The following is a 23289-nucleotide window of genomic DNA, read 5'->3' as shown; positions in this document are numbered from 1 at the left end:
GAGGATCTTGAAGTTCTCAAGGTGAGTGTTTGTAGGTCATGCTGCTGCCCCAGGGGGCAAGGACTTCTGTGTTCTCCTCTTCCCTGTGCACCTTCCACCATCCACCTCCAGCCCCCAGCACACAGACCAGGTGCTCACAGATGTCTACAGAATGAAAGAATCCAGGAATACCTGTGGGATCAGAAGTTGTAAGAGACTGGATTGAATATATTCTGATTCCCAGGTTATTTATGTATTTTCTTATTCTCTGTCTTTAGTTTTTTCTTTGATATTTGTCTTTTTGCACAGTAAAAGGCAACAAACCAGTTACAAGGAGTAGAGGACTTCAATAAATGAGCTGTCACCCACCTGCTCTTGAACCAAGTGGGTAGGAAGGCAGGTCTCAGTTGGCATGTAGTCTGAGAAGAGTTTATGATGTCTCAGATTCCAGAGCCTTCTTTTCCACAAGGATATGAGATACATACTCAGCTCACTCTCCTTCCAGCTGGGAAGACTGCTGAATGGTTGGACTCCTTGAAATCACATGCTGATGACTGGGGAGCACATTTCCTTTCTTTCAGTATGGAATATTGGTCTTTGGGAAATGCACCTCCCACCTTAATCCCGAAAAACTTTAGCATTCCATTATGGTGTCAGGCAAGCTTGGGGGAAATACACTGAACTTAACCTTATCCTTAGGCCTGTGGGTGAGATAGTGTATCAACAAATAGTTCCTTCACTTTGTGCCTTAGTTCCTCCATCTTTCAGATTGAGAGATTTTCCTTGCCTTGACATGTCAAATAGGTAAAGAGGAACAGCATTGTGATGTATTATTGCAAAATTGGAGGAAATGAAGGTTTCAGGCCAAATTGAAAAAGGCTTCCTTGTGAAATGACTGCAGGGAGAATATCCATTGAGTTCAGCCATGTACTCTAAGAATCTGTTAATAATTGAGAATAAGAAGAGGTCAGATTGAGCACATACTCTGTGGCATGCTTTGTACTAAGTGGATTATGGACAGTGTTTCATTTAATGTTCACAGTGATGCTGAGACAGAGGTTTTACTACTATTACTTTATTATAGACAAAGAACCAGAGTCTTACTTCCAACATGTTATAAGTGATGAGTCCCCATGTCAGAGCTCATAAATGCAAGCTATGACTTCCCGGGTAGACGGCTGGAGCACTGGAGTGCTCACTGGAGTGATTTATGAGGACACCCTTGGTGTCAGTAAGTCCCAGGTTGGCTAATATTTGGGCACGGGGTGAAAGTATGTACCTTCCCTGACCTCCAGCATGTGTTGTGTGTGCTTCCTGTGTGGTTCCGTAGAGCTCCGAGACACCCCACAGTCCATCCATTGTTCTGTGTTGCAATTTCTGCTAACCTGTTTCCACATTAGGCTGGGAGCTCCTTGATGCTGAGGGCTCTCTCTTGTTCACTGTATTGTCTGCAGAATGTAGTACAGAGCCAGGTACATGAAGGTGCTAATCAATGTCTGTGAATGAATGAAGGTGGGCATCCATATATCCAATCAGATAAACAAGTTTTGTCTGTAGTAGTTAGGGTTGCATGGTGTAGAAGGGCAAACAACTATCACTTGGGTAAGGCCCAGTGGATGGGTAAATGGACGTGTGGATGGGTACATGCATGGGTGGAAGGGGGATATGGTAGAAGAGAATGCGTTTGTCATGGGTGCCAGGAAGTTTACTAAAATGTGTTCTGAAATGTTGCTATGACTCATCCCCATTTTTCCCAGCCCCCTATCTCTGAGATGCCCAAACTATTCAACATGAATTGTTTCTTGCTGCCCTCAAATACTTCCAGGACCTCTGTGGGCCTCATAAAGAACCTGCTTGCTCATAATGTCTTTCTTACATGCAGCTTGTATGGGTCCTGTCACCATATCAGACCTCTGAGAGGGTGCTGCCTATTCTGGGCTGAGGTTTTCCAGGGGGAGAACCCTAGGACTGGAGATGGGGCAGTGAGTTTAGGTGGAAAGGTATCAAGCAAAGTTAGGGTCATTGTTACTTCCAGCCCAGTGCTGGACACAGCCTTGGCCAGGTGCTGTGAGGACCCAGGTGCAGGGGGCCATAGGAACTACTGGAAGGGTGTGGTGGGCACCACCCAGCGTGTTGGAGGAGGATGGGAGTGAAACCAACAGATGTGCTCAAGGTTCTATTTTCACTTCCCCAAAAGGTCTTCTCCTTGACCAAAGCAGTGTGACCGTTGCCATGACAGTTGCTATCTTGGTCCCTGGGACTCTCCCTCAAAAGGTGGCATTACTTTTTTAATCTTCTTAGGCCAGTCACCATGAAACTCGATACTAACCCACCTGGGGTGGAGATGGGCAGAGCATGGCTGGGGACTGAGCACTGTGATGGTGGAAGATGTTGGGGTACTAAACGGGACCTTTGGTTATTGAGTTATTTTTCCAAACTAGACCAATACTCCTAGTTGTCTTAGGCTTAGCTGATGCTCCATTTTTGCTAAGCGTCATGGATTTCTCTCCTGAAATGTCCATAATTAACTCGTTGTTGCAACTGATAACAGATGGGAAGAATGCTGGCTTTGAATCTCAGTCTGTCCCCAGGTGACCAGGCCACGCCATCCAGCCTCTGCTCTTCGTCTCCTGACCGGACTTCCAAGTTCTTTCCTCACTTGGAGACTCTATGCCCTTGAGAACGGCAGTTTTGAAGGGACCACACTGTGTTGTACAGGGCTCTTGATCAGGCTGCCTGAGTTTGAGGCCTGATTTTTGGTATATACTGATTGTGTGACCTTGGACACAGTATTTACACTTAGTCTTAGTTTCCTTATAATACAGACTACCTGCAGGGTTGTTGGAGGATTCAGTAACATGGTCTCTGTCAGTGTAGAGACATTATATGCATTGCTATTATTCTAGAGTATAAACCGGATACAAACTGGCATGTGTTGAGCCAAAAGGAGTATTCCAGAAGGTCTTCTCTGTGTAGTTACTGTTTCCTGTCTTGACCATCTGCATTTTATTATGGTGTCATAGGTTGGAGGCTGTTTCTTATTTGTTCTTTGAGCCCATAGTGAAATAAAAGCTTGTAGATTTTCTTGAGAAAGACTCACAGAGAGGGAAGACCTTCATTCACCATCCAGTCCAATCTTTTTGTTAGTTTTAGAGTTGATTGAGGCCTAACTATTACTATGACAAACCAATATTATTGGCTACACAGAACCTGCCGTGTGTAAACTATGAAGAACACATGGTAGCTTGGGCTTGATAACCCTGGTTGAAGTTACAGTTCTACCTCTTACGAGCTCTGTAATTTTAAGCACATTACATAACCTTGCCTGGCTAGCTCAGTCGGTAGAGCATGAGACTCTTAAGCACACTACATAACCTTTCTTAGCCTGTTTCCTCATCTATGGGGCAAGGTTAATAAATACCTCAGTGTGTGGGGTGCGAATCAAGGTTGTCATACAGGTGAGGGTACTAGCAAATGGCAGTACCCTCCTCTCATCTGCTTCCCCTGCTCCATTGCCCCTGTCCTCACCATCATCCCTTTTCTTCCTCTAGGCAGTGAATCTTGCTGGCTTCAGGGATACAGAAGGTTCCAGAGTTAGGAGGTAGAATCTTCTCTTAAGAGATAAGTAACCACACAGTAGGGATAGTAAGAGCTATTCAAATTCTGAGAAGAGATTGGTAGGTAAATGGAGGGGTAAAAAGGCTGAGAGGAGCTAAGGGGAGAGACAGGAGGTGTCTGTGGGGGTCTTTCCCATGCCAATGGTCTCTAAGAATTCGGGGAATGAGTTGGCATGTGGAGCCTAGGGGAGAGGAAGTGGCAGATGGTAAGGGGACTGCCTCCCTTGTGAACTTCACTCTTCTCCATCTTCTCTTAGCTTCCCCTGCCCAGAGACTTTACTTGTGTACTTCAGTCTACAAAGTCTTCCTGAATTGCTAAACCTCCACAATCTAAATTCTGCACATTTATTGGAGAAGCCATGAACACTTCCCAGCATGTTTGAGGACCTCTCTGTTAGTGCGCATAGACATTCCCTTCTCCTCTGTCCCTGGGTGAACCATCCATGTTCCCAGAAAGGGGTGCGCCTCCCCTGTGCTCCACCCACCCTGGCTCACCTACTCAAGGACATCGCTCCGGCATTTTTCTCTTGTCTCTCCTGCAGCACCATATTTTCCTCTGTCCTGGATTATTCGCATTAGCATTCAGAAAGGCTGTCATTTCTCTTCTCCTTCCAGATGCTGCCTTTCCCTAACTCTTTCCTCCAAAGAATTAGCCATGCACACTGTCTCCAATTTCTTTCCTCCCATTTTCTTTTGAACCCATTCTGATCAGAATTTTACCTCTCCCGTTCTATAGACGCTGCTTCTATTGAGTTCACTAACGACCCCCCCATCTCTAAATCCAGAGGTCCATTTTTGTTCCAATTGACACAGTTGACAACTGATCAGTTTCTCCTCCTTGTAACATTTCCTCTCTTGGATTCCAGGACACACCACTCTCCTGATTTTCCTCCTTCTCTGGCCAATCCTTTTCAGTCTTCTTTTCTGGTTCTTCCTCATCTCACCAAGTTCTTAATGTTGGAGTGCCTCCCAGCTCAGTGCTTGAATTTCTCTATCCCTGCTTGCTTGCTAGGTATTGTCTCACAGTCTGTGAGAGATTTTTAACATCATCTGTATGGTGATGACACTACATTTATGCCTCTAGAATGACCTCTCTCTTCCACATTACAGGGTCTTATATCCAGTTGTCTACCTATCATCTCTGCTTGGTTGTCTGATATGCATCTCAGACTTAGCACATCCAAAAAGGGAGCTCCTAAAACTTCTGTAATCAAGACAGTGTCTACTGGTATAAGGATGGATGGACAGTAGATCATGGAATGCAATCGAGATCTTAGAAATAGACCCAACTTTGTAGTCAGTTGATTTTCAACAAAGGTATTAAAGCACTCCAGTTGGGGAAAGGGAAGTCTTTGGGGTTAAAAGAATTATGACTGGAGAATAAGTTGAAGGAGCCCCTTGAAAGAAATCAAATGGTAGCCAAATGGAGCCACTCTTATGATGGTTGACTAATGCTTGCACCTCCCTTGGTATACATTGGCTGGGTGTTTAGCACTTCATTTGAATTATTTCATTTAATTTTTACAACAGTCTTACAACTAAGACCTTCAGATGAGAAAACTGAGGCACGAAAGTCAAGTAACTTTCTGTTATGACTTGTGAGCATGTTTTCCCAGGCAATTATAGATAAACAATGCTGTGGGAAAACAGTGTAATAATTTGTCCACTGCATCTGGCCAGACTCATGGTGACGGCTGATTTGAACCCTAGTGCTAACTCACCTGTGCTCACCCAGTGGGGAGAGAGCACAGAGCCCCTGGCTTCTGTCTTTCAGATTCAGCTTTAGGTCCTCCAGTGGCCACTCTGACCACCCATTTAGTTTACTAAAACATTAGGTCCCACCTTGTTCACTTTTATAACAACCCCCATCCTCCTACCCCCCAGCACAGGTTCCCAGGCTGAATGGCACCTTCTGGGAAGATGAAAAGAGAAGAGACCTCAGGAGGATGGCATGTTTGACCCTTTGTTCTGTGCAGTGCCATGAGCCCTGGAAGGCAGAATTGTATAGGTTTCCAGAGAGTAGGCAGGTGGGGATTTGGTCCCAGGCCCCACCACTGACCAGCTGTGGGGCCCTGCCTTTAGCCTCTCTTCTCTGTAAATTGAGTGTAAGATATTTCTTGATGTGAACTTATTTTGAAGTTATATATATATATATGTATGTGTATATATATATATATATATATACACACACACAGAACAGTGCACAGATTATAATTGTACAGCTTGACAAATTTCCACAAAGTGGCACACTTTGGCACTTACTTAGCAAAACTCCAGAAGCCCCTTCCCATCCAGTCTCCTGCTAGGCACTACCTCACCCCACACTCAAAAGTAATCCCCATCCCAATTTCTAATTGTATTTTTAACTGTTTTTGAACTTTATATAAATGAAAATATATAGAGAATATATCTTTTTAAGACATACAAATGGCTAACAGACACAAGAAAAAATGTTCATCATCATTAGCCATCAGGGAAATCCAAATCAAAACCACACTGAGATACCACCTTACACCAGTCAGTATGGCAAAAATGGACAGGGAAAGAAACAACAAATGTTGGAGAGGTTGTGAAGAAAGGGGAACCCTCTTAACACTGTTGGTGGGAATGCAAGTTGGTACAGCCACTTTGGAAAACAGTGTGGAGGTTCCTCAAAAAGTTAAAAATAGAGCTACCCTACGACCCAGCAATTGCACTACTGGGTATTTACCCCAAAGATACAGATGTAGTGAAAAGAAGGGCCACATGTACCCCAATGTTCATAGCAGCAATGTCCGCAATAGCCAAATTGTGGAAAGAGCCGAGATGCCCTTCAACAGGTGAATGGATAAAGAAGATGTGGTCCATATATACAATGGAATATTACTCAGCCATCAGAAAGGTTGACTACCCAACTTCTGCATCAACATGGATGGAACTGGAGGAGATTATGCTAAGTGAAATAAGTCAAGTAGAGAAAGTCAATTATCATATGGTTTCAGTTATTTGTGGAACATAAGGAATAGCATGGAGGACATTAGGAGAAGGAAGGGAAAAATGAAGGGGAATCAGAGGGGGAGACCAACCATGAGAGACTATGGACTCTGGGAAACAAACTGAGGGTTTTAGAGGGGAGGGGAGTGGGGGGATGGGTTAGCCTGGTGATGGGTATTAAGGAGGGCATGTACTGCATGGAGCACTGGGTGTTATACGAAAACAATGAATCGTGGATCACTACATCAAAAACTAATGATGTACTGTATGGTGACTAACATAACATAATAAAAAAAAAACCCTGAAATTAAAAAAAAAAATCTTTTTTTTTTTTAAGATTTTATTTGATAGATTGAGAGCGAGAAAGAGCACAAGCAGGGGGAGCAGCAGGCAGAGGGAGAAGCAGGCTCCCTGCTGAGCAAGGAGCCCTGATGTGGGACTCGATCCCAGGACCCTGGGGTCATGACCTGAGCCGAAGGCGACACTTAACCAACTGAGCCACTCAGACAGCCCTAGAATATATCTTTTGTGTTTGGTTTCTTTTGTTTGTTTGTTTGTTTGTTTGTTTATTATTTTTATGTTCAGTTAGCCAGCATATAGTACATCATAAATTTTTGTTGTAGTGTTCAACGATTCATTACTTGTGTATAACACCCAGTGCTCATCCCAACATGTGCCCTCCTTAATACCCATCACCCGGTTACCCCATCCCCCATCCCCCTCCCTTCTGCAACCCTCAGTTTGTTTCCCAGAGTCCAGAGTCTCTCATGGTTTTTCTCCCTCTCTGATTTCTTCCTATTAAGTTTTCCCTCCCTTCCCCTGTGGTCCTCTGCTCTATTCTTTTGCTTATTGTCATGTTTTGGGGATTCATCTATGCCAGTGGGCATAGTAATAATTTTAAAATTCTCTTTCTGTAATAGTATTTCAGTGTGTAAACATACTACAACTTAGTGGCCCATTCTATTATTGGTGGGCATGTGGATTATTTCCTGTATTTGGCTTTTATAAATGAGGCAGCTCTGAAACTTTTTACACAGGTTTTTTTGGTGGACAGAGACACAGTCATCTAGAAGTAAGATTGCTAGGTTATACTGTATGAATCTCTCTCAGCTTTCTAGAACTTGCCCAACATTTTAATTAACATTTTTAACTTTGCAGTGTAATGAGACTTAAATTAAGTTTCTGTAAAGTGCTCAGTGTGGTCTTTGGCAGATAGATACATCATACTCCATTAGGTTGAAGGGCCATAATGGACTTTAACATTTTCTTATTCTTTGTTCATTTAGATCATTTTCATGGTCTTGTGATTTTATGTAATGTTACAGTGAATGACTCTTTTTTTTTTTTTTAAAGATTTTATTTATTTATTTGAGACAGAATGAGAGAGAGAGAGCACATGAGAGGTGGGAGGGTCAGAGGCAGAAGCAGGCTCCCTGCCGAGCAGGGAGCCCGATGGCGGGACTCGATCCAGGAACTCCAGGATCATGACCCGAGCCGAAGGCAGTCGCTTAACCAACTGAGCCACCCAGGCGCCCCAACAGTGAATGACTCTTGATAGATGTTTCTTTCTTTTGAAAAATTTGCTTTCAGTAAATTATCCTGGTAAGTTCAACTGGATCAAAAGATATGTGACTATAAGGACTGTCACCCTTAAAAGGCCGCAGAGGGCCTATGGAGGAGGGTAAAATGAGGAAGCAGGCCTTTTATGCCATAGGCCAGGGGAGTGGGATATGAAGACAGGTGGTTTATGGCTTTCACAGAGGAGTGTCTCGTAGAGAGAGGACTGTAGGGTAGGGTAGAATGGGGGATGAGGATTTTTATAAATGATGGTGTATTTCATAGCAACTCAATATTTAGTTCCTTAGAAGATAAGCTGGGTAATTGGAGAAAAACAATGTATAACAACCATTAAATCAGGAAGAAGAGGGAAATCACAGGTGCAAAGAGTCACTTTATTTATTCATTTTCCCCCAAATATTATTAGCCTGATTAAAGCCAAAGAAGGGGAGGCAGTAAGGTGGGGAGAAGGACCTGCAACAGGGGTGGGTCTCTGATGGGGAAACGGCCAGAGGCCTGACGGGGGGAGGCAGGGAGCCTGGGACTGAGGGGCAGGTGGGGGGCCTGCTAGGCCACACTCTGACACTCGCTTCTTTGAAAGCTCTTGACAAGGGTGGAGGACAGGCTCTTGTGAGTGACCTCGCAGGAGTAGTTCTCATGACTTTGGTACTCTGTACTGGACATCGTCAGGGTGCTGCTGAGGCTGTAGGTGCTGTCCTTGCTGTTCTGTTCTGTGACACTTTCCTGGATGCCTGTGTTTTGGATAGCCCCATCCACTTTCCACTGGACTTGGACGTTTTTGGGATAGAAGCTATTCAGCATGCACACGACAGAGGCACTGCCTGTGTGTAACTGGTCCGGAGATGGCGGGAACAAAAAGACGGATGGCCTGACATCATTCCCTGATGAAGGAAGCACAGAGAATGGTCTCTAAGTAACAGGGAAGTTCTCCACTTAGGTATATTGTTTGTGGGCAGTCCCAGAGCCCGGAGGGACAGACAGAGCAGCTTATCCTGTGTAGCAATGAGGGAGATATATCATGTCTACCATCTTGAGTTTTTCTCTAGCTCTTACCTCTTAAGAAAGTTTTAAATTGTTTCGTTTGAATCTTTGCAGCCATTTTAAGGACTTTTTGCTTTTCTGACCTCACTTTACTGCCTCCTGCAGTAAACATGAGTGGTTCAGGCAAAGACACAAAGGCCATTTCATCTGAGCCCCTCAGAGTTGAGAAGCGAGACCAGGTCTTGGCCCCCCGCCCCTTACACAGATGATTTCCCCCATGCCTCTCCCAGAACTGTGTGCAATGATAGCAGGCGGCCTCGTCCTTCCTGGGTTTTCTTTGAGTGTGTTAAGGCCAGACCCACCCTGTAGAGTAGCTCCAAGCCCTGAGTCTGTGCCTGGGTTGGGGTGCGGCCCTGTCGCCCTCTATGATCAGGCCGGCAACTCTCCCACCTCTCACAAAGGCCTCGAAGGAAGACAGAGCCCTGGGCTGAAGGTTGTCATCATGTGGGGCAATAACAGACCAGACCAGGAGGGCCAACTGTAACTTTGGCCACCTGCCTACGAGGAACTGGCTAGCTTCGGTTCTGATCCTGAGCACCTGCCAGATGGCCTCCTGGAAATCCCCCGCTGTGGGCATTCAGGCCCTCTGCTCAGAGGGCAAGAGCTACAGTAACACCATCAGGAAGGCTTTGCTGGAAGAACACTGCTGATAAGTGAACAGGTTTTTATAAAGTTAACCTCCATTAACCAAGCAGTTCAACATAAGATACTGAACTTCTTATGTTTTGATTTTTTTTTTTCCTCTTGGAACCTTCATTACTAATTTTTTTCAGAGAATTTTATAAAATAGCTTTGGCAGCAAAATAATAAGAATTCTAGAAAAAAAGGAGGGACATATTCTATCAAGATACTCCTATCTGGGTAAATCCTTGACACCTTTAAAATATCTATCCTGCATTAAAATATTAAACAATTAGTACATTTGATATGGAAATTCTTATAGGACATTTTATTAGCTTTTAATGGAGTTTAAAATTTGTAAAAGAGTTTTTAAAAGGCTCTAATATAGTTTTAAAATAGTTTAAAACACTTACATAGTTTAAATAGCTCTAAAAGAGTTTTCAGAGTTTTAAAACAGCCCTAAAATAGTCCTATTTAATTGTTGCAGACCAAAAATAATCATTCTTACGCATCACTCTTGAAATCAGCTGAAGTAAACAACAAAAAATTACTAAACTATTTTAGAAGGTAGGGGATTAAAATGCCCAGATTAAAAATTTTCTATCACAGAAGGAAAGTATTGGAAAATACGCTGTTATTAAGTTTTTATTAATGGCATTTGTCTATGATGAGATATTTTGTACAGCTGAACTCTAATCCTCCCCAAGCCATTACATTTTTGAAAATCAAAAACATGTCACAAATTTATCTTTTCTCTAATGGTGTTTAATGTGAACTCAGTAGAAAGTTGATTGATCAAAACCGGAGTGGCCAGATCTAATCTAATTTGATTTTCACTGGTTGGGACTTTACCCTGAAGGAGTTACATATATTTCTTTCTTTTAGATTGTGCTTTTGTTATTTAAATACATTTGATGAGAGGAGACTGAAATGGTTTCATGTCATTGAAAAAAAAGTAGCTTTAAGTTTTTTATAAAAAAATTTTCGTTAAGGGGATATACTAATAAATGTGAATTTTAGTGCTGAAATCTCTGATAAATCAGACTTCTCCCTGTTTTTTCCACATTAGCTCAGCGCCTGCCACATTTCTGTTCTTTTCTGTTAGCGCCATGACTTGTACCACTGTGTTGGAAAAGCCGCCACAGCAGAGTGGAACAGGCCGTGGCCTCTAGCTGTTAGGTGCACTGCCCCACGGACTCTGTGGCCAGGTCACGAAAGTCATTCAGTCATGACGAAAGACCGCCATGAGGCCTACAGACCACGCAAGCCATGCCGTGGCCTCTTTGGCGGTATAAAAAAATGGCCGAGTAATAACCAGGGAAATACAAGAACACATTCACTAAACTAGTTAGTATTTTCCTACAAGTCCGTGGGCATTTAAAACATGCAGTTATTTTATTTTGCTTCATTTAAACGAATTTCTTAAAAATGGAGGTTTTGGCGACAACCATCTTTTCACCATATATGATAAGAAATCATTTCACAGTCTAGTGTAGAAATTGGATTTTTAAAAAGGCAGTATCTCTCAAGATATAGAATTTCTGAATATTGACAGTTTATCACTCATTTTAGACTCTAAAGATGACATTGCTGCTGGTTCTCAATTAAACTCTGTCTTTTACACAGCAAACAAGTATACTTTTCTAACTCCTTACTGACTTTTCATGCATTCTATTGCTTTAAATTGTTATCTTATAAAATAATTTGTCAGAGGAGAGAAAGTAGACTAAGAAATTTCTGTATCATACATAATGAGCAAAAATCAATATAACATTTGGCAAAACTCAATAAAAATTAGTTTGCTTTTTCTCTTGAGCTCCAAAGTTTCTTTTTCATACTATACTAATTTTTTCCTTTTGAATCTTGCAATTTAGATTAAATTAATCTTTTTGTCTACAAATCCATTTTTGCAGCTGAGTTTAACTTTAGAAATTGGTGATAAATCTGAAATAGTCTCATGTACTCATCTGCACAGAATTCAACCTTAAGCCTCTAAAAGTCAGTACTGGCATTTAGAACCACATTTCAACAAGCTATAGAGAAAAATTACTTACGTTTAATCTCCAGACGTGTCCCTGGGCCAAAGGTGGCCCACTGTATTAGTTTAATTACTTTCCCCTCAGCAAAAACCTCTATTTGCTGCTAAGCTCATTAGATTGACGGATACAGAGAAAATCTGGCAATTTAGATGCCATGTCAACTAACTAGCTCTTCGCTCTTCCTTGAGGCAAACTGATTTTCAGTACATTACTCATCTGATTTTCGGAAGAATCCCATTCTCTTTGGAATTGACCTCAGCTCACATCCCACACATGAAAAGCCCCAAATTTCACAACTCGACAAGAAAAAGGACTAGAAAAGTGTACTTACGTTTGAGCTCCACCTTGGTCCCCTGGCCGAACGTGAGCCACAGTGAGGGCTCTGACACTTACCCCTTAACAAAAACCTTCTTCTGACGCCAATCATAGAAGAAAGGCCAATTCAGAGAAAAATCCAGCTATTCGTCTCCCATTCCCCCCCACAAAGCCTATTCTCATCACAAACTCAACAGTTTGTTTGCTTAGCTGTAAAGTTGGCTGTTTTCTGCTATTTACTTTTGGGTCACCAGGAATGGCTCATTTTACCAAAATGTCACAAACTTGAACAAATGATAAAACAGGACAAAAACCTCACAAAGAATTGAGCAAAAATGTACTTACGTTTGATCTCCAGTGTGGTACCTTGGCTGAAAGTGAACCACAGTGATTTCCCTTAACCTCCATCTCTACAAAAACCCTCCCTGAAAAGGTAGCAAGCCCCTCTCTCCCGTTACCCTATTTTGATTTGGAAATCTTAAAAATTAGCCCTCAGCTAGCCTCCAGTGGAACAATTTTCCCTTCTCTGTACCTAATCTGGGAATGAAATTTGTTTTATCCCTGACATGTAACTAATTAGAACACATGAAAAGGCGGGGGGAAAAAATGCGGCAAACAAATTAGAAACAGTGAAGAATTGGTTGAAAAAAATACTTACGTTTTATCTCCAGCTTGGTCCCCTGGCTGAACGTGTACACACAGTAATTCCTCCTAACTTCCCTCCTATACAAAAACTGAGTTTCCTTTTCTGACAGTTGAGCAAGGCTCTCCTTTATGCTTGCCAGTACATTTCTGAAACTATCACTTAGACGAGTTTATCTCACTCATTGACTGAATTTTGTTCTTCATGGAAAACGTGCAACCAATTTTCCAGTTTGTTTACAGATTTTATCTTTGTCCCAGAGGATGTCAGAGCCTGATTTCAAAACATCTGCTTCTATAGATCCAGTCTCAGGCACGGGGACCATAAGACACAACTGAGGAAGGAAGGTTTGGATTTTACTCACGTTTGATTTCCACCTTGGTTCCTGCGCCGAACGTCCACCACAGTGACAGCTCTCCATTGTGTCACTGTACAAAAACCCTTCTCACGGAAGGGGAACCAAGCCCTGGGTCGGCTGCTGAAGCTTCACTCTTTTCCCAGCAGGTATGCAAAGCCTAGGCCTTCCCTGACAGAGAATGTTTTCTTAGGTGAGATCTAAAGTCCTGGAAGAGGATATATTTATTTATGTCTATGGCCTGATGGTCCCTTTCTTCAGCAGTCTACCATATCTGGACTGTTTCTTATTTATTGATTGATTTATTGATTTATTGGAAAGTGGGCTGAATGGAAATTACAAAGAAAACAAACAAGTTTTAAAAATTGCACTCTTGGGCGCCTGAGTGGTTCAGTCCTTAAGCGTCTGCCTTTGGCCCAGGTCATGGTCCCAGGGTCCTGGGATCGAGCCCCGCATCGGGCTCCCTGCTCAGCGGGAAGCCTGCTTCTGCCTCTCCCACTCCCCCTGCTTGTGTTCCCTCTCTTGCTGTGTCTCTCTCTGTCAAATAAATAAATAAAATCTTAAAAAAAAATAAAAATTGCACTTTTTTATGCTTTCTCCTGGGGGTGGGGGAGCTGTTGCAGATGATAAACCTCATTCAGTGTAATTATGGGATTCTAGTTTCTCTCAGGTAAGAATAATTAAAGAACATTTTCCTATGACCCTCTCCTCTGCCATGATGTTGTTTCAAAAAAGGTAGACTAAATGTAGATCAGATCAAGGCCCATGTTTTACTTTGAAAGGTATTTTGGCATGAAGCTATAGATGACACATGAAACTAAAAGATCAATAGAGATTTTACTTATTTATTTAGAACGAGAGCATGAGCCAGGTTGGGGCTGGGGAGAGGGGCAGAAGTGGAGGGAGATGGAGGACTTTGTGCTGAGCTAGGAGTGCAGAGCCTGGCATGGGGCTTGATCCCACGACCTCAAGACTCTGAGACCATGACCTGAGCTGAAATCAAGAGCCAGAGACCCAACTGACTGAGCCACCCAGGTGCCCCTAAAACAAAGATCAATAGAGTAGAAAGTAGACTTTACTTAGTTGGTCATCTGTTGTCCATCATGTTCAATGAGCTGAACCAAGTGCATGCTGTCTTTGGAGCTGTCAGGGAATCATGGCATGCCATGGTGTTTCCACAGTAACCCCATCAAGGACACTGAAGATCTCATTTTAAGTGCAGCTCCACTTACTGCAGTCTTGTTTCCCTCTTAACCTTCCATCCCCCCTCAGCATACATTCCTCTCACCATCCTCAATTCCTTACAGCTCTTCTGTGGCTTGCAGCTCTTATAAAACTCTCTCTCTGGGGGCGCTTGGGTGGCTCAGGTGTTAAGCGTCTGCCTTCAGCTCAGGTCATGATCCCAGGGCCCTGGGATCGCCCCGCATCGGCCTCCCTGCTCTGCAGGGGGCCTGCTTCTCCCTCTCCCACTCCCCCTGCTTGTGTTCCTGCTCTCGCTAACTCTCTCTCTCTCTGTCAAATAAATAAATAAAATCTTAAAAAAAAAAAAAAAACAACAAAACTCTCTCTCTGCTTGGAAACACCTTTGCTCACCTGTGTTAGCTTGTGAACAATGAAGTCTTTCAAAACTCAACTCCAGAGACCTTCTCCTGGATTATCCCCTAGCAAGTGACTCCACTTTACAGAGCACAGAGGCAGATCTAGAATGCCTAATTTTTCTTACCTGCTCTCAGATTCTTTCTACTCTACTGGATTGTAAGTTGATGTTTCATTGTCTTGTATTTGGAAGGATCAGTCCTTATCTTTACTTGGCAAATGTTCAACAAACATTTACAGAATGAAGAAATAAAAAAACACCTAACAATGAATAGTTGAAAATCAAAAATGGACCAGAGCTAATAAGTTATAATAGATCAAGGACTAATACTGACCACTGCAATACTAAGTTTTACAAGAGAAATCATAGGTAGGTTTCCTTGATTCTGTCACTGAGAGCTTTGCTATTGTCTTTAATAGCAAAATCAGCAGTGGATCTCCCCAGATGATGAGGAAAGAGAGGAATCTTGGAAGTAGAGAGAAGAGAGAAACTGGCAAGTGGACATTTAGTGTGCAAAATAGTTGACTGAGGACATAGTCAACATAGATCCTAAAGAGGATAGAGTGATTGTCTCTGCAGAGATACAAGCAATACCAGTCATTGTACTTGACATTAATTGAGCACTTACAAAGTGTCAGACATTGTACATGAATCATCACATTTAATTATCCCCTAAATCTAGGAACTAGAAACTGATATTTTCCCTATTCTGTAGATGAGGAAAGTTGAGTGCTGAGACTTAAGTAACTTCACCATAGCAGTGAGTGGCAGAGCTGGGATTGGAACTCAGAGCTCATGCACTTCATTGGCCCTGGGAGTAGAGTCACCCAATGGAAGCAGCATGCATGGCAGAAAACCCTGGGATGGGGGAAGGGAAAAGAAACTCCGTAGACTGTCCTAGGCTTGGAAATGAGTAGACGAGTGTGCTCAAATGTGTATACAAGACTGCTCATTGAAATGTTGTTTAAAAGTTGAAGAAATGGAAAATAACTGAAATCTTCATCAATGGGAATTTGGTTAAACTAATTATGTTAGAGCTTTGCAATGGAACACTAAGCAACAAATAAGAGAATGAAGTAGGTTTCTGTATGGTCACATGGAAGGTGATCATGAAAATATAGGCCACGGAATGGTATATTTTGTATGATATTCTGACTCTATTGTAATAGATATATATGGGTAGAAATACAGGGTAATTCCTGAAGGAAATACAATGAACTGTACTCATTAGTTATCTCCTGGGCTTACAGAGGTGTGTTGTTTGGGAAGAGGAGAGCAGTGACACTTTCTCCCCTTTTGTATATTGTAGATTATCTGATTTTTAAAAAATAGGTGAATACATTAATTTTGTGGTTTTCAAGATCAATTAAGACTGCATCAGTTTTGTTAAAGAGTAAACTCTGGCTTTGCCTACTAGAATTCTCAGTATTTATGTACAATGTATAAATACAGTTTTAAATGATATACACACATGCATGAGTTTTCTTTGTCAATTAAACATTTTTCTCTAATCTTTAGATTGAGAATGCAAAAAAGGTTTTTTTCCTGGTTCTGCATAAGAGATACTCTTACAATCATAGGAGACGTAGAGGTGATGTAGGGGCTGGAAAATGGGAATGATAAAGATGACATGGCATTATGTTCCTCATTGAATAATGTGAAATTGGGATCAAATATGAAGAGTACAACTGAATGATTGTACTAAGAGAGTATTTGCTACTAATAAAAAGTGTTATAAGAACCATTGTGGCAATGGGGCGCCTGGGTGGCTCAGTCCTTAAGTGTCTGCTTTTGGCTCAGGTCATGATCCCAGGGTCCTGAGATCGAGCATCGGGCTCCCTGCTCAGTGGGAAGTCTGCTTCTCCCTCTCCCACTCCCCCACTTGTGTTCCCTCTCTCACTGTGTCTCTTTCTCTGTCAAATAAATAAATAAAATCTTTAAAAAAAAAAGAACCATTGTGGCAAAAACTATTTTATTGATCACATACAGTAGTGATCAATAAGAATGGCTGTGTTGATGTAACATAACATGGATCACTGAGAAATGGTTGAGATCCTTAATATGTGTATGGTTTATTATTTGAAGGCAAAGGTTGTCTTTGAAGCATCTGTGAAGTTCTGTCAGGATGTACTATTTACAAAATGTCCATGATGGGCCTTGATAATACTGATTTTACTGAGGAAAGGCAAAGTGCCAATAAACTAGTCTGAGAGGTTCTTGGATTTGTATATAAGAGTGATGGAGGGGCACCTGGGTGGCTCAGTTGGTTAAGCGACTGCCTTCGGCTCAGGTCATGATCCTGGAGTCCCTGGATCGAGTCCCACATCGGGCTCCCTGCTCGGCGGGGAGCCTGCTTCTGCCTCTGACCCTCCCCCCTCTCATGTGCTCTCTCTCTCTCTCTCTCATTCTCTCTGTCTCAAATAAATAAATAAAATCTTTAAAAAAAAAAAGAGTGATGGAAATAGAAATTTGTGTGAACATTCCAACAAACTCATAATGAAGCTGTTTCCCATTTGGCCCCCAGCAAAGTTAGATTCTTAGAATAAATTCTAAACTGTGGAAGAGAGAGAGAGAGAGGAGGGAAGAAGAGAGGAGGAAGGAAACTTTTTATTGTTGTTTAAGATTTTATTTATTTATTTGACAGAGAGAGACACAGTGAGAGAGGGAACACAAGCAGGGGGTAGTGGGAGAGGGAGAAGCAGGCTTCCCTCGGAGCAGGGAGCCTGATATGGGGCTTGATCCCAGGACCCTGGGATCATGACCTGAGCCGAAGGCAGACGCTTAACGACTGAGCCACCCAGGCGCCCCAGGAGGAAGGAAACTTACCTGGCTCTGGAATATTTGTGTCTGATAATCCATCTTGAAGTCTGTGGTTCAGTATTTTTTCTAGCTCATCAATCACAGAGTCCAAGGTAAGTGATTCTTTTTACTTCGGCTTGACTCCTCCATAGGATTGTAATGGCTGTCATTTGTACTTGATTTAAGCTGATATCCCACAAGGTGAAGACAAAATTCTGGAGTCCACATTCAGTGGTGCCTAGAACTTGATCAATTGCCAGTCTTTCAGCTGGAGTGCCACAAACTGACATCTGTCCTGAATTCCTAAGGGATAAACCTGGCCTCATAGCTGAGAGGAAGGGAGACAGAGGAGGTCATTTGAGAAATTGCTGTTTCCTTGCGGCTTTGGAGCTGTGTCTGTTTCCACTCATCTCTGAAGAAAGAGGTGCTGAGAGAAGCAAAGTCCTTTGCCCAAACATATGCACATGTTTGTGCCATAAACATGACACAAGATTTTGGACCAGCTCTGGAAAATGTAGATGCTCATCATGTTTCCAAGAAGACATTCAGGCTGCAGGTATTCTCTGACTTCCTAGAGTGAAAGAGAAAACAGTAACAGTGCTGGGGTTTATTACCCTTGGAGAGGCTTAGCCACCCAGATTTACATATCAAGTGTTATGGTTTCTGGTTGGTTATACACAAGTGATGAGTCCCTTGAATTCTGCTCTGGAGTTCCCTGCCCCCCTTTGTTTGTCCCCTTGGCATCTAACCCTAGCCTTGTGTCCTCTCATCCTACCACCGAGAAACACATCATGGACAACTACTGTGAATGGGCTAGCTCTGGATGCAGTTATGAAATTGACAAATTCAGGCTTGATGCTTCATACTTTTTTTTCTTCTCTGTTGTCAAATCTTCAGGTCCCTCATGGGCACTCTACTCTTCTCCCTCCTGGCTCAGGACCTAGCCCTGAGTACCCCTATCCCCCACCCCCCACTCAGTCTTGTTCATCCTGGGTAAGGACCCGGGCTCAGATCTTTCCTGCCCACTGTCCAACACTGCCTCATGCCTTCAACATGTATAATCCTGATCCCATCCTGAAGGATTCTGATCTTTGCTTTCTGTTCCCATTAGCTCTTCTGTTCAGCTCTGTAGGTCACTTGGTTACCACTTGACCTAATATTGTGCTGCTCTTGCCTCCTGCCCTATTCTTCCTGTCCTTGTGTGTTGCTTTCTTTAAAATATTCTTAAAAATCTTTTTTGTATTTTAGATTTTTTTTTTAACAAGCAGGTTTTGTGATGGAATGTATGTGTTTAATCCATCATCTTAACTTGGATCCTCCTTTAATTGGCTCCTTTGAGATCCATAAAGAACATATCAAACTCAATACCCAAAGAACAAAAAATCCAGTCAAGAAATGGGCAGAAGACATGAACAGACATTTCTCCAAAGAAGACATACAAATGGCCAACAGACACATGAAAAAATTCTCAACATCACTCGGCATCAGGGAAATACAGATCAAAACCACAATGAGATACCATCTCATACCAGTCAGAATGGCTAAAATTAACAACTCAGGAAACAAAAGATGTTAACCATGATGCAGAGAAAGGAGAACCCCCTTACACTGTTGGTGGGAATGCAAACGGGTGCAGCCACTCTGGAAAACAGTATGGAGGTTCCGCAAAAGGTTAAAAATAGAGCTACCCTGTGACCCAGCAATTGCACTACTACATATTTATCCAAAGGATACAAACATAGTGATCCGAAGGGGCACCCCAGTGTTTATAGCAGCAATGTCTACAATAGCCAAACTATGGAAAGAGCCCAGATGTCCATCAATAGATGAATGGATAAAGATGTGAGATACACACACACACACACAAACACACACACACACAGGAATATTACTGAGCCATCAAAAGAATGAAATCTTGCCATTTGCAATGACATGGATGGAACTAGAGGGTATTATGCTAAGTGAAATAAGTCAGAGAAAGACAAATACCATATGATATCACTCATATGTGGAGTTTAAGAAACAAAACAGATGAACATAGGGGAAGGGAAGGAAAAATAAAATAAGATGAAAACAGAGAGGGAGGCAAACCATAAGAGACTCTTAACTACAGGGAACAACTGAGGGTTGCTGGAGGGGAGGGGGCCGGGGGATGGGAGAACTGGGTGATGGACATTAAGGAGGGCACTTGAAGTAATGAGCACTGGGTGTTCTATGCAACTGATGAATCACTCAATTCTGCCTCTGAAACTAATAATACAGTATATGTTAATTAAATTGAATTTAAATTAAAAATTAAAAAATAAATGGGATTAAACTAGGCTGGCTCTTGACTCTCCCTCCCATTCTAATCAGCATATACATTTAAGGCTTATTAGTCTGGTGCTGGTGAAAGAGGAAGCACAGGGGCACCTGGGTGGCTCAGTCGTTAAGCATCTGCTTTCGGCTCAGGTCATGATCCCAGGGTCCTGGGATCGAGCCCCGCATCGGGGTCCCCGCTCAGCAAGCAGCCTGCTTCTCCCTCTGTCTGCTGCTCCCCCTACTGGTGCTCACTCTCTCTCTGTCAAATAAACAAATAATCTTAAAAAAAAAAAAGAGGAAGCACAGATCACTCCCTTCTCCATCGTCCTCCCTCCCCCTCCTGCCCCCAGTGTCCTGATTATCCTGGCTGATACCTAGAGTTCCAAACAAGACAGGGGGATTGGGAAGAGGTCAGGCCTATAGGAAAACAAACACATACAAATATCAACACGGAAACCCAACCTCCTGAAATAAGGAATAATGGAACTTTTAAGTTAAATATAATGGATTTGTCCATCACTCGCTCAAAATCCCCCTTGCAATGACAGAAGAAATATAAAAATGAGAATAAATTAATTTTGTGGTTGGAGAATCATGAAGGGGCCTATTAGAAAAAAAAGACATTTGCAGAAAACCACAAAGATTTAATTTTTTTTTAAGATTTAATTTTTTTTTTAAGATTTAAATTTTGAGACACTGAAATCTGGAATCTTCCATTCCATTGCAAAAATAGGAGGGGTCCTTGACACAGCCAGTACTAGCCTTCCCCACAAAGCCCTGGAAAACGCATACTTCCGAGCTATCAGGGACTGGGTCTGGGGGTGGGATGGGTACGCTGCCCAAGGGGGACTAACACCCTGGGCGGCCTCCACTGAGCTTGCACCCCCCTTCAGGCCATGGGAATAGTGATGGAAATAAAGAGGGATAAAGTTACAGGCATTCCAAAGCAATGGGATAAAAAATTCTTCCAGGCCACTAGAAAAAGAAAAATGGACAAAGAAAATTAAACCAATCTATCAAAATTCAGGAAAAGGAAATAAAAAAATCAAAAAGAAAGTATTAGATAAATAGAAATATAAAATAAGATGGAAAGACTGAGTCCAAATAGAACAGTCACAAACTATAATAAATGCTATTAAGTTATTCAGAATTTGTAAATGAGGCAAAAAGATGACTATTGACAAAGATTCTCCCCTTGACCAAACTCTGCTCAGGCTCCTCTGAGCTCTCTTCTCAAGTGGGCTCAGAATTTTGTGTTCATCTTTGCATTGTCCAATTTTAGCAAGAATCCTGCTAAGTCAGTTTTACCAGAATCCCTCTTCTTGATAGCTGATTGCAGTCAACATCTGATGGGCTTCCTCAGCCTTCACTGTCCCCAGGTGATGTCTGATCACCCTGGCTTGCCTTCAGCAAGAATCCTGTTAGGTCAGTTTAACCAGATCCTCCCTTAAACGGGGTATTTTCTCTTAGTCATTTTCCATCCACTGACCCCCACCCTGCTACCTGGCTATAAATTCCCACTTCTCCTTGTGTTGGAGTGGGGCCCAATCTCTCCCTTCCACTGCAGAACCTCATTGCAGGGGTCCCTCCACATTATCTTGATGGTCCTAAGTCTGCCTTACTTTTCTTCAACCAGTGTCTTGAGTAATTATTTCTTTAACACTATGTATCCTTTTATGGTTATTTGACTTGCTAGAGAAATAAAGTTTTTTACTTTTCTAAATGCAACTGACTAATTACAACTGATTAAAAACTAGATTTCAAAAGGTTGGATGTTAACCTAGAGAAAACTGATGTCATGAAAATGATAAATTATTTTTGTCTGAGGAGACAGCTCTAATGCTTATAGTCTTATTGCTGTGTAAGACATTAACCAATTATACATCTTATTTAGCGATCTTATTCTGGCATTGAAAGGTGTGTGTGTGTGTGTGTGTGTGCGTGTGTGTAGACATGTAGACATTTGTCTTCCTTTGGACCAGCTTTATCATCTGGTTTTGTCATTAATAAGTAAATCTTTGACACGTGTTCATAATATATATGCATGATAACTGTCTTAATTTTTTAAAAAACTTACACCTTAAAAATATAAATGGAAAAATTTCACAATGGAAAGACAAAGAAGAGTGAATAAAGACACACATATCCAGCCATACGCTGCTTACATGAGATGCAGCTCAAACAAATACACAAAATGATTGGAAGAACAAATGCAAAGGAGGAAGACGTGTCAGGCAAGTGCTGACAGGAGGAGGAATGATATGTAATATCAGAAACACTGAATTAGAGGAAAGAGCACTTCCAGGGACAAAATCCAACATGATAAGTGACACATAACAACAACCAATTGTAAGACTGAAGATCCTAGACTGTGGAAATATATTCATATCAGATTCATTTATTTTTGTGAATATCTTCTGGGAGCCATGGGATCAAGGCAGTGGGTACGCTGACTGCCAGTTTGCCTCAGCACAGGAGATGGGTGGGTCTTGGGACTCAAGGAGGGGCCTGTCCCTTGGGACTCAGGGATCAGTAGGGGCTGAGAGAGAGGCTCTGGTGATGGTGGTAGTCTGAGAGGCGAGGAGGGTCAAATCATACCTGACATCATGAATGTCACTGGAAGGGCAGTGCCTCCAAGCCTCTAATTTATGTTCACACTCACAAATGTTCATATAGTAGGAACAGTCTGGTCAGGTTGCTGTTATTAAATGGAATGAAATGCTTTCAGTCTACTGTGTCCATTTCTTCAAGATTCAGCGAGCAGTGAAGCTTGTTAAGCCTCGCTTGAGTCAGGTGCTCACCCCTGGGCTAGGAAAGAGGGCGCCCCAAGACATTCTCACCTGACTGTATCCAATTAGAAAGGAGAAATTCCTCAAGAGGTGAGGTCAGTGTTCTCTTAGAAGAGGCAGGGATGCAGTTAGGAAAGGGAACATCCATTGTTCTCTGTTCCTTCCATGTATTTTGAACCCAAAGCTGGTGAATTATGATATTTTGACTAGATGAGTTCTTACTCACCATTGTGCTTTCAGTGACTAACAAATGTCTGGCATCCAGACACATTTACATATTTATTGAATAAATGGATGAAATGAACAAGGATTTTCAGGAGTCAGGGGAATCGGTTTTCTCTTTGCTCTGACGCCCTCTAGTCTTTGGTAGTTTCTGAAACCCTGGAAACTGACGGTGGTGCCTTAAACTGGGATTGTCTTCATGACAGCTGACTCTGAAAACCTTTTAGAATGAATAGAAAATAGACTTGGTGCTTCCTTGGAGGGATTTTGTAGGTCATGGACTGTTGGAACTGGAAGCGACAAACTGTGTCCAGCTCCATTCATAACAAACAGGAGAAAACTGGGTCTCTAAGACAGGAAATGATTCACTCAAGGCTACATAGGTAGGGAAGGACTGGGACGGCGGAAGAACCAGATGAC

At 42.3% G+C, this 23289-nt stretch overlaps 2 protein-coding genes across 5 annotated transcripts in view; one reads left to right on the top strand and one right to left on the bottom strand.

Annotated features, from left to right (window-relative positions):
* RPIA (ribose 5-phosphate isomerase A) overlaps positions 1–23289 on the top strand; it is a 91195-nt gene that overhangs the window by 53667 nt on the left and 14239 nt on the right. The window contains exon 8 of one of the 4 annotated variants that reach the window (XM_064572222.1): positions 13107–13718. The exons of 2 other annotated variants lie outside the window; for them this stretch is intronic. In XM_064572222.1, coding sequence (XP_064428292.1) covers positions 13107–13133 — 27 coding nt within the window. In that variant the 3' untranslated portion in view covers positions 13134–13718. Of the gene's footprint in view, positions 1–13106; positions 13719–23289 lie in introns of those variants that run through there. One more of the 4 variants, XM_064572220.1, reaches the window with a different exon arrangement.
* Positions 8508–23289, bottom strand: part of LOC123851077 (immunoglobulin kappa light chain-like) — a 92026-nt gene continuing 77244 nt past the window's right edge. Inside the window, exons 4-5 of the mRNA XM_045884578.2 lie at positions 11864–11903; positions 8508–9028 (exon numbers count right to left, since the gene is read on the bottom strand). Coding sequence (XP_045740534.1) covers positions 8694–9028; positions 11864–11903 — 375 coding nt within the window. The 3' untranslated portion in view covers positions 8508–8693. The remainder of the gene's footprint in view (positions 9029–11863; positions 11904–23289) is intronic.

Source organism: Mirounga angustirostris, unplaced genomic scaffold (genome assembly GCF_029215605.1).
Source record: "Mirounga angustirostris isolate CCGP_5_RB_7025 unplaced genomic scaffold, mMirAng1.0.hap1 SCAF_10, whole genome shotgun sequence".
NCBI classification, from domain to species: Eukaryota; Metazoa; Chordata; class Mammalia; order Carnivora; family Phocidae; genus Mirounga; species Mirounga angustirostris.
Note: the sequence above shows the minus strand (reverse complement) of the source record. Positions and strands in the feature narration are given on the sequence as shown.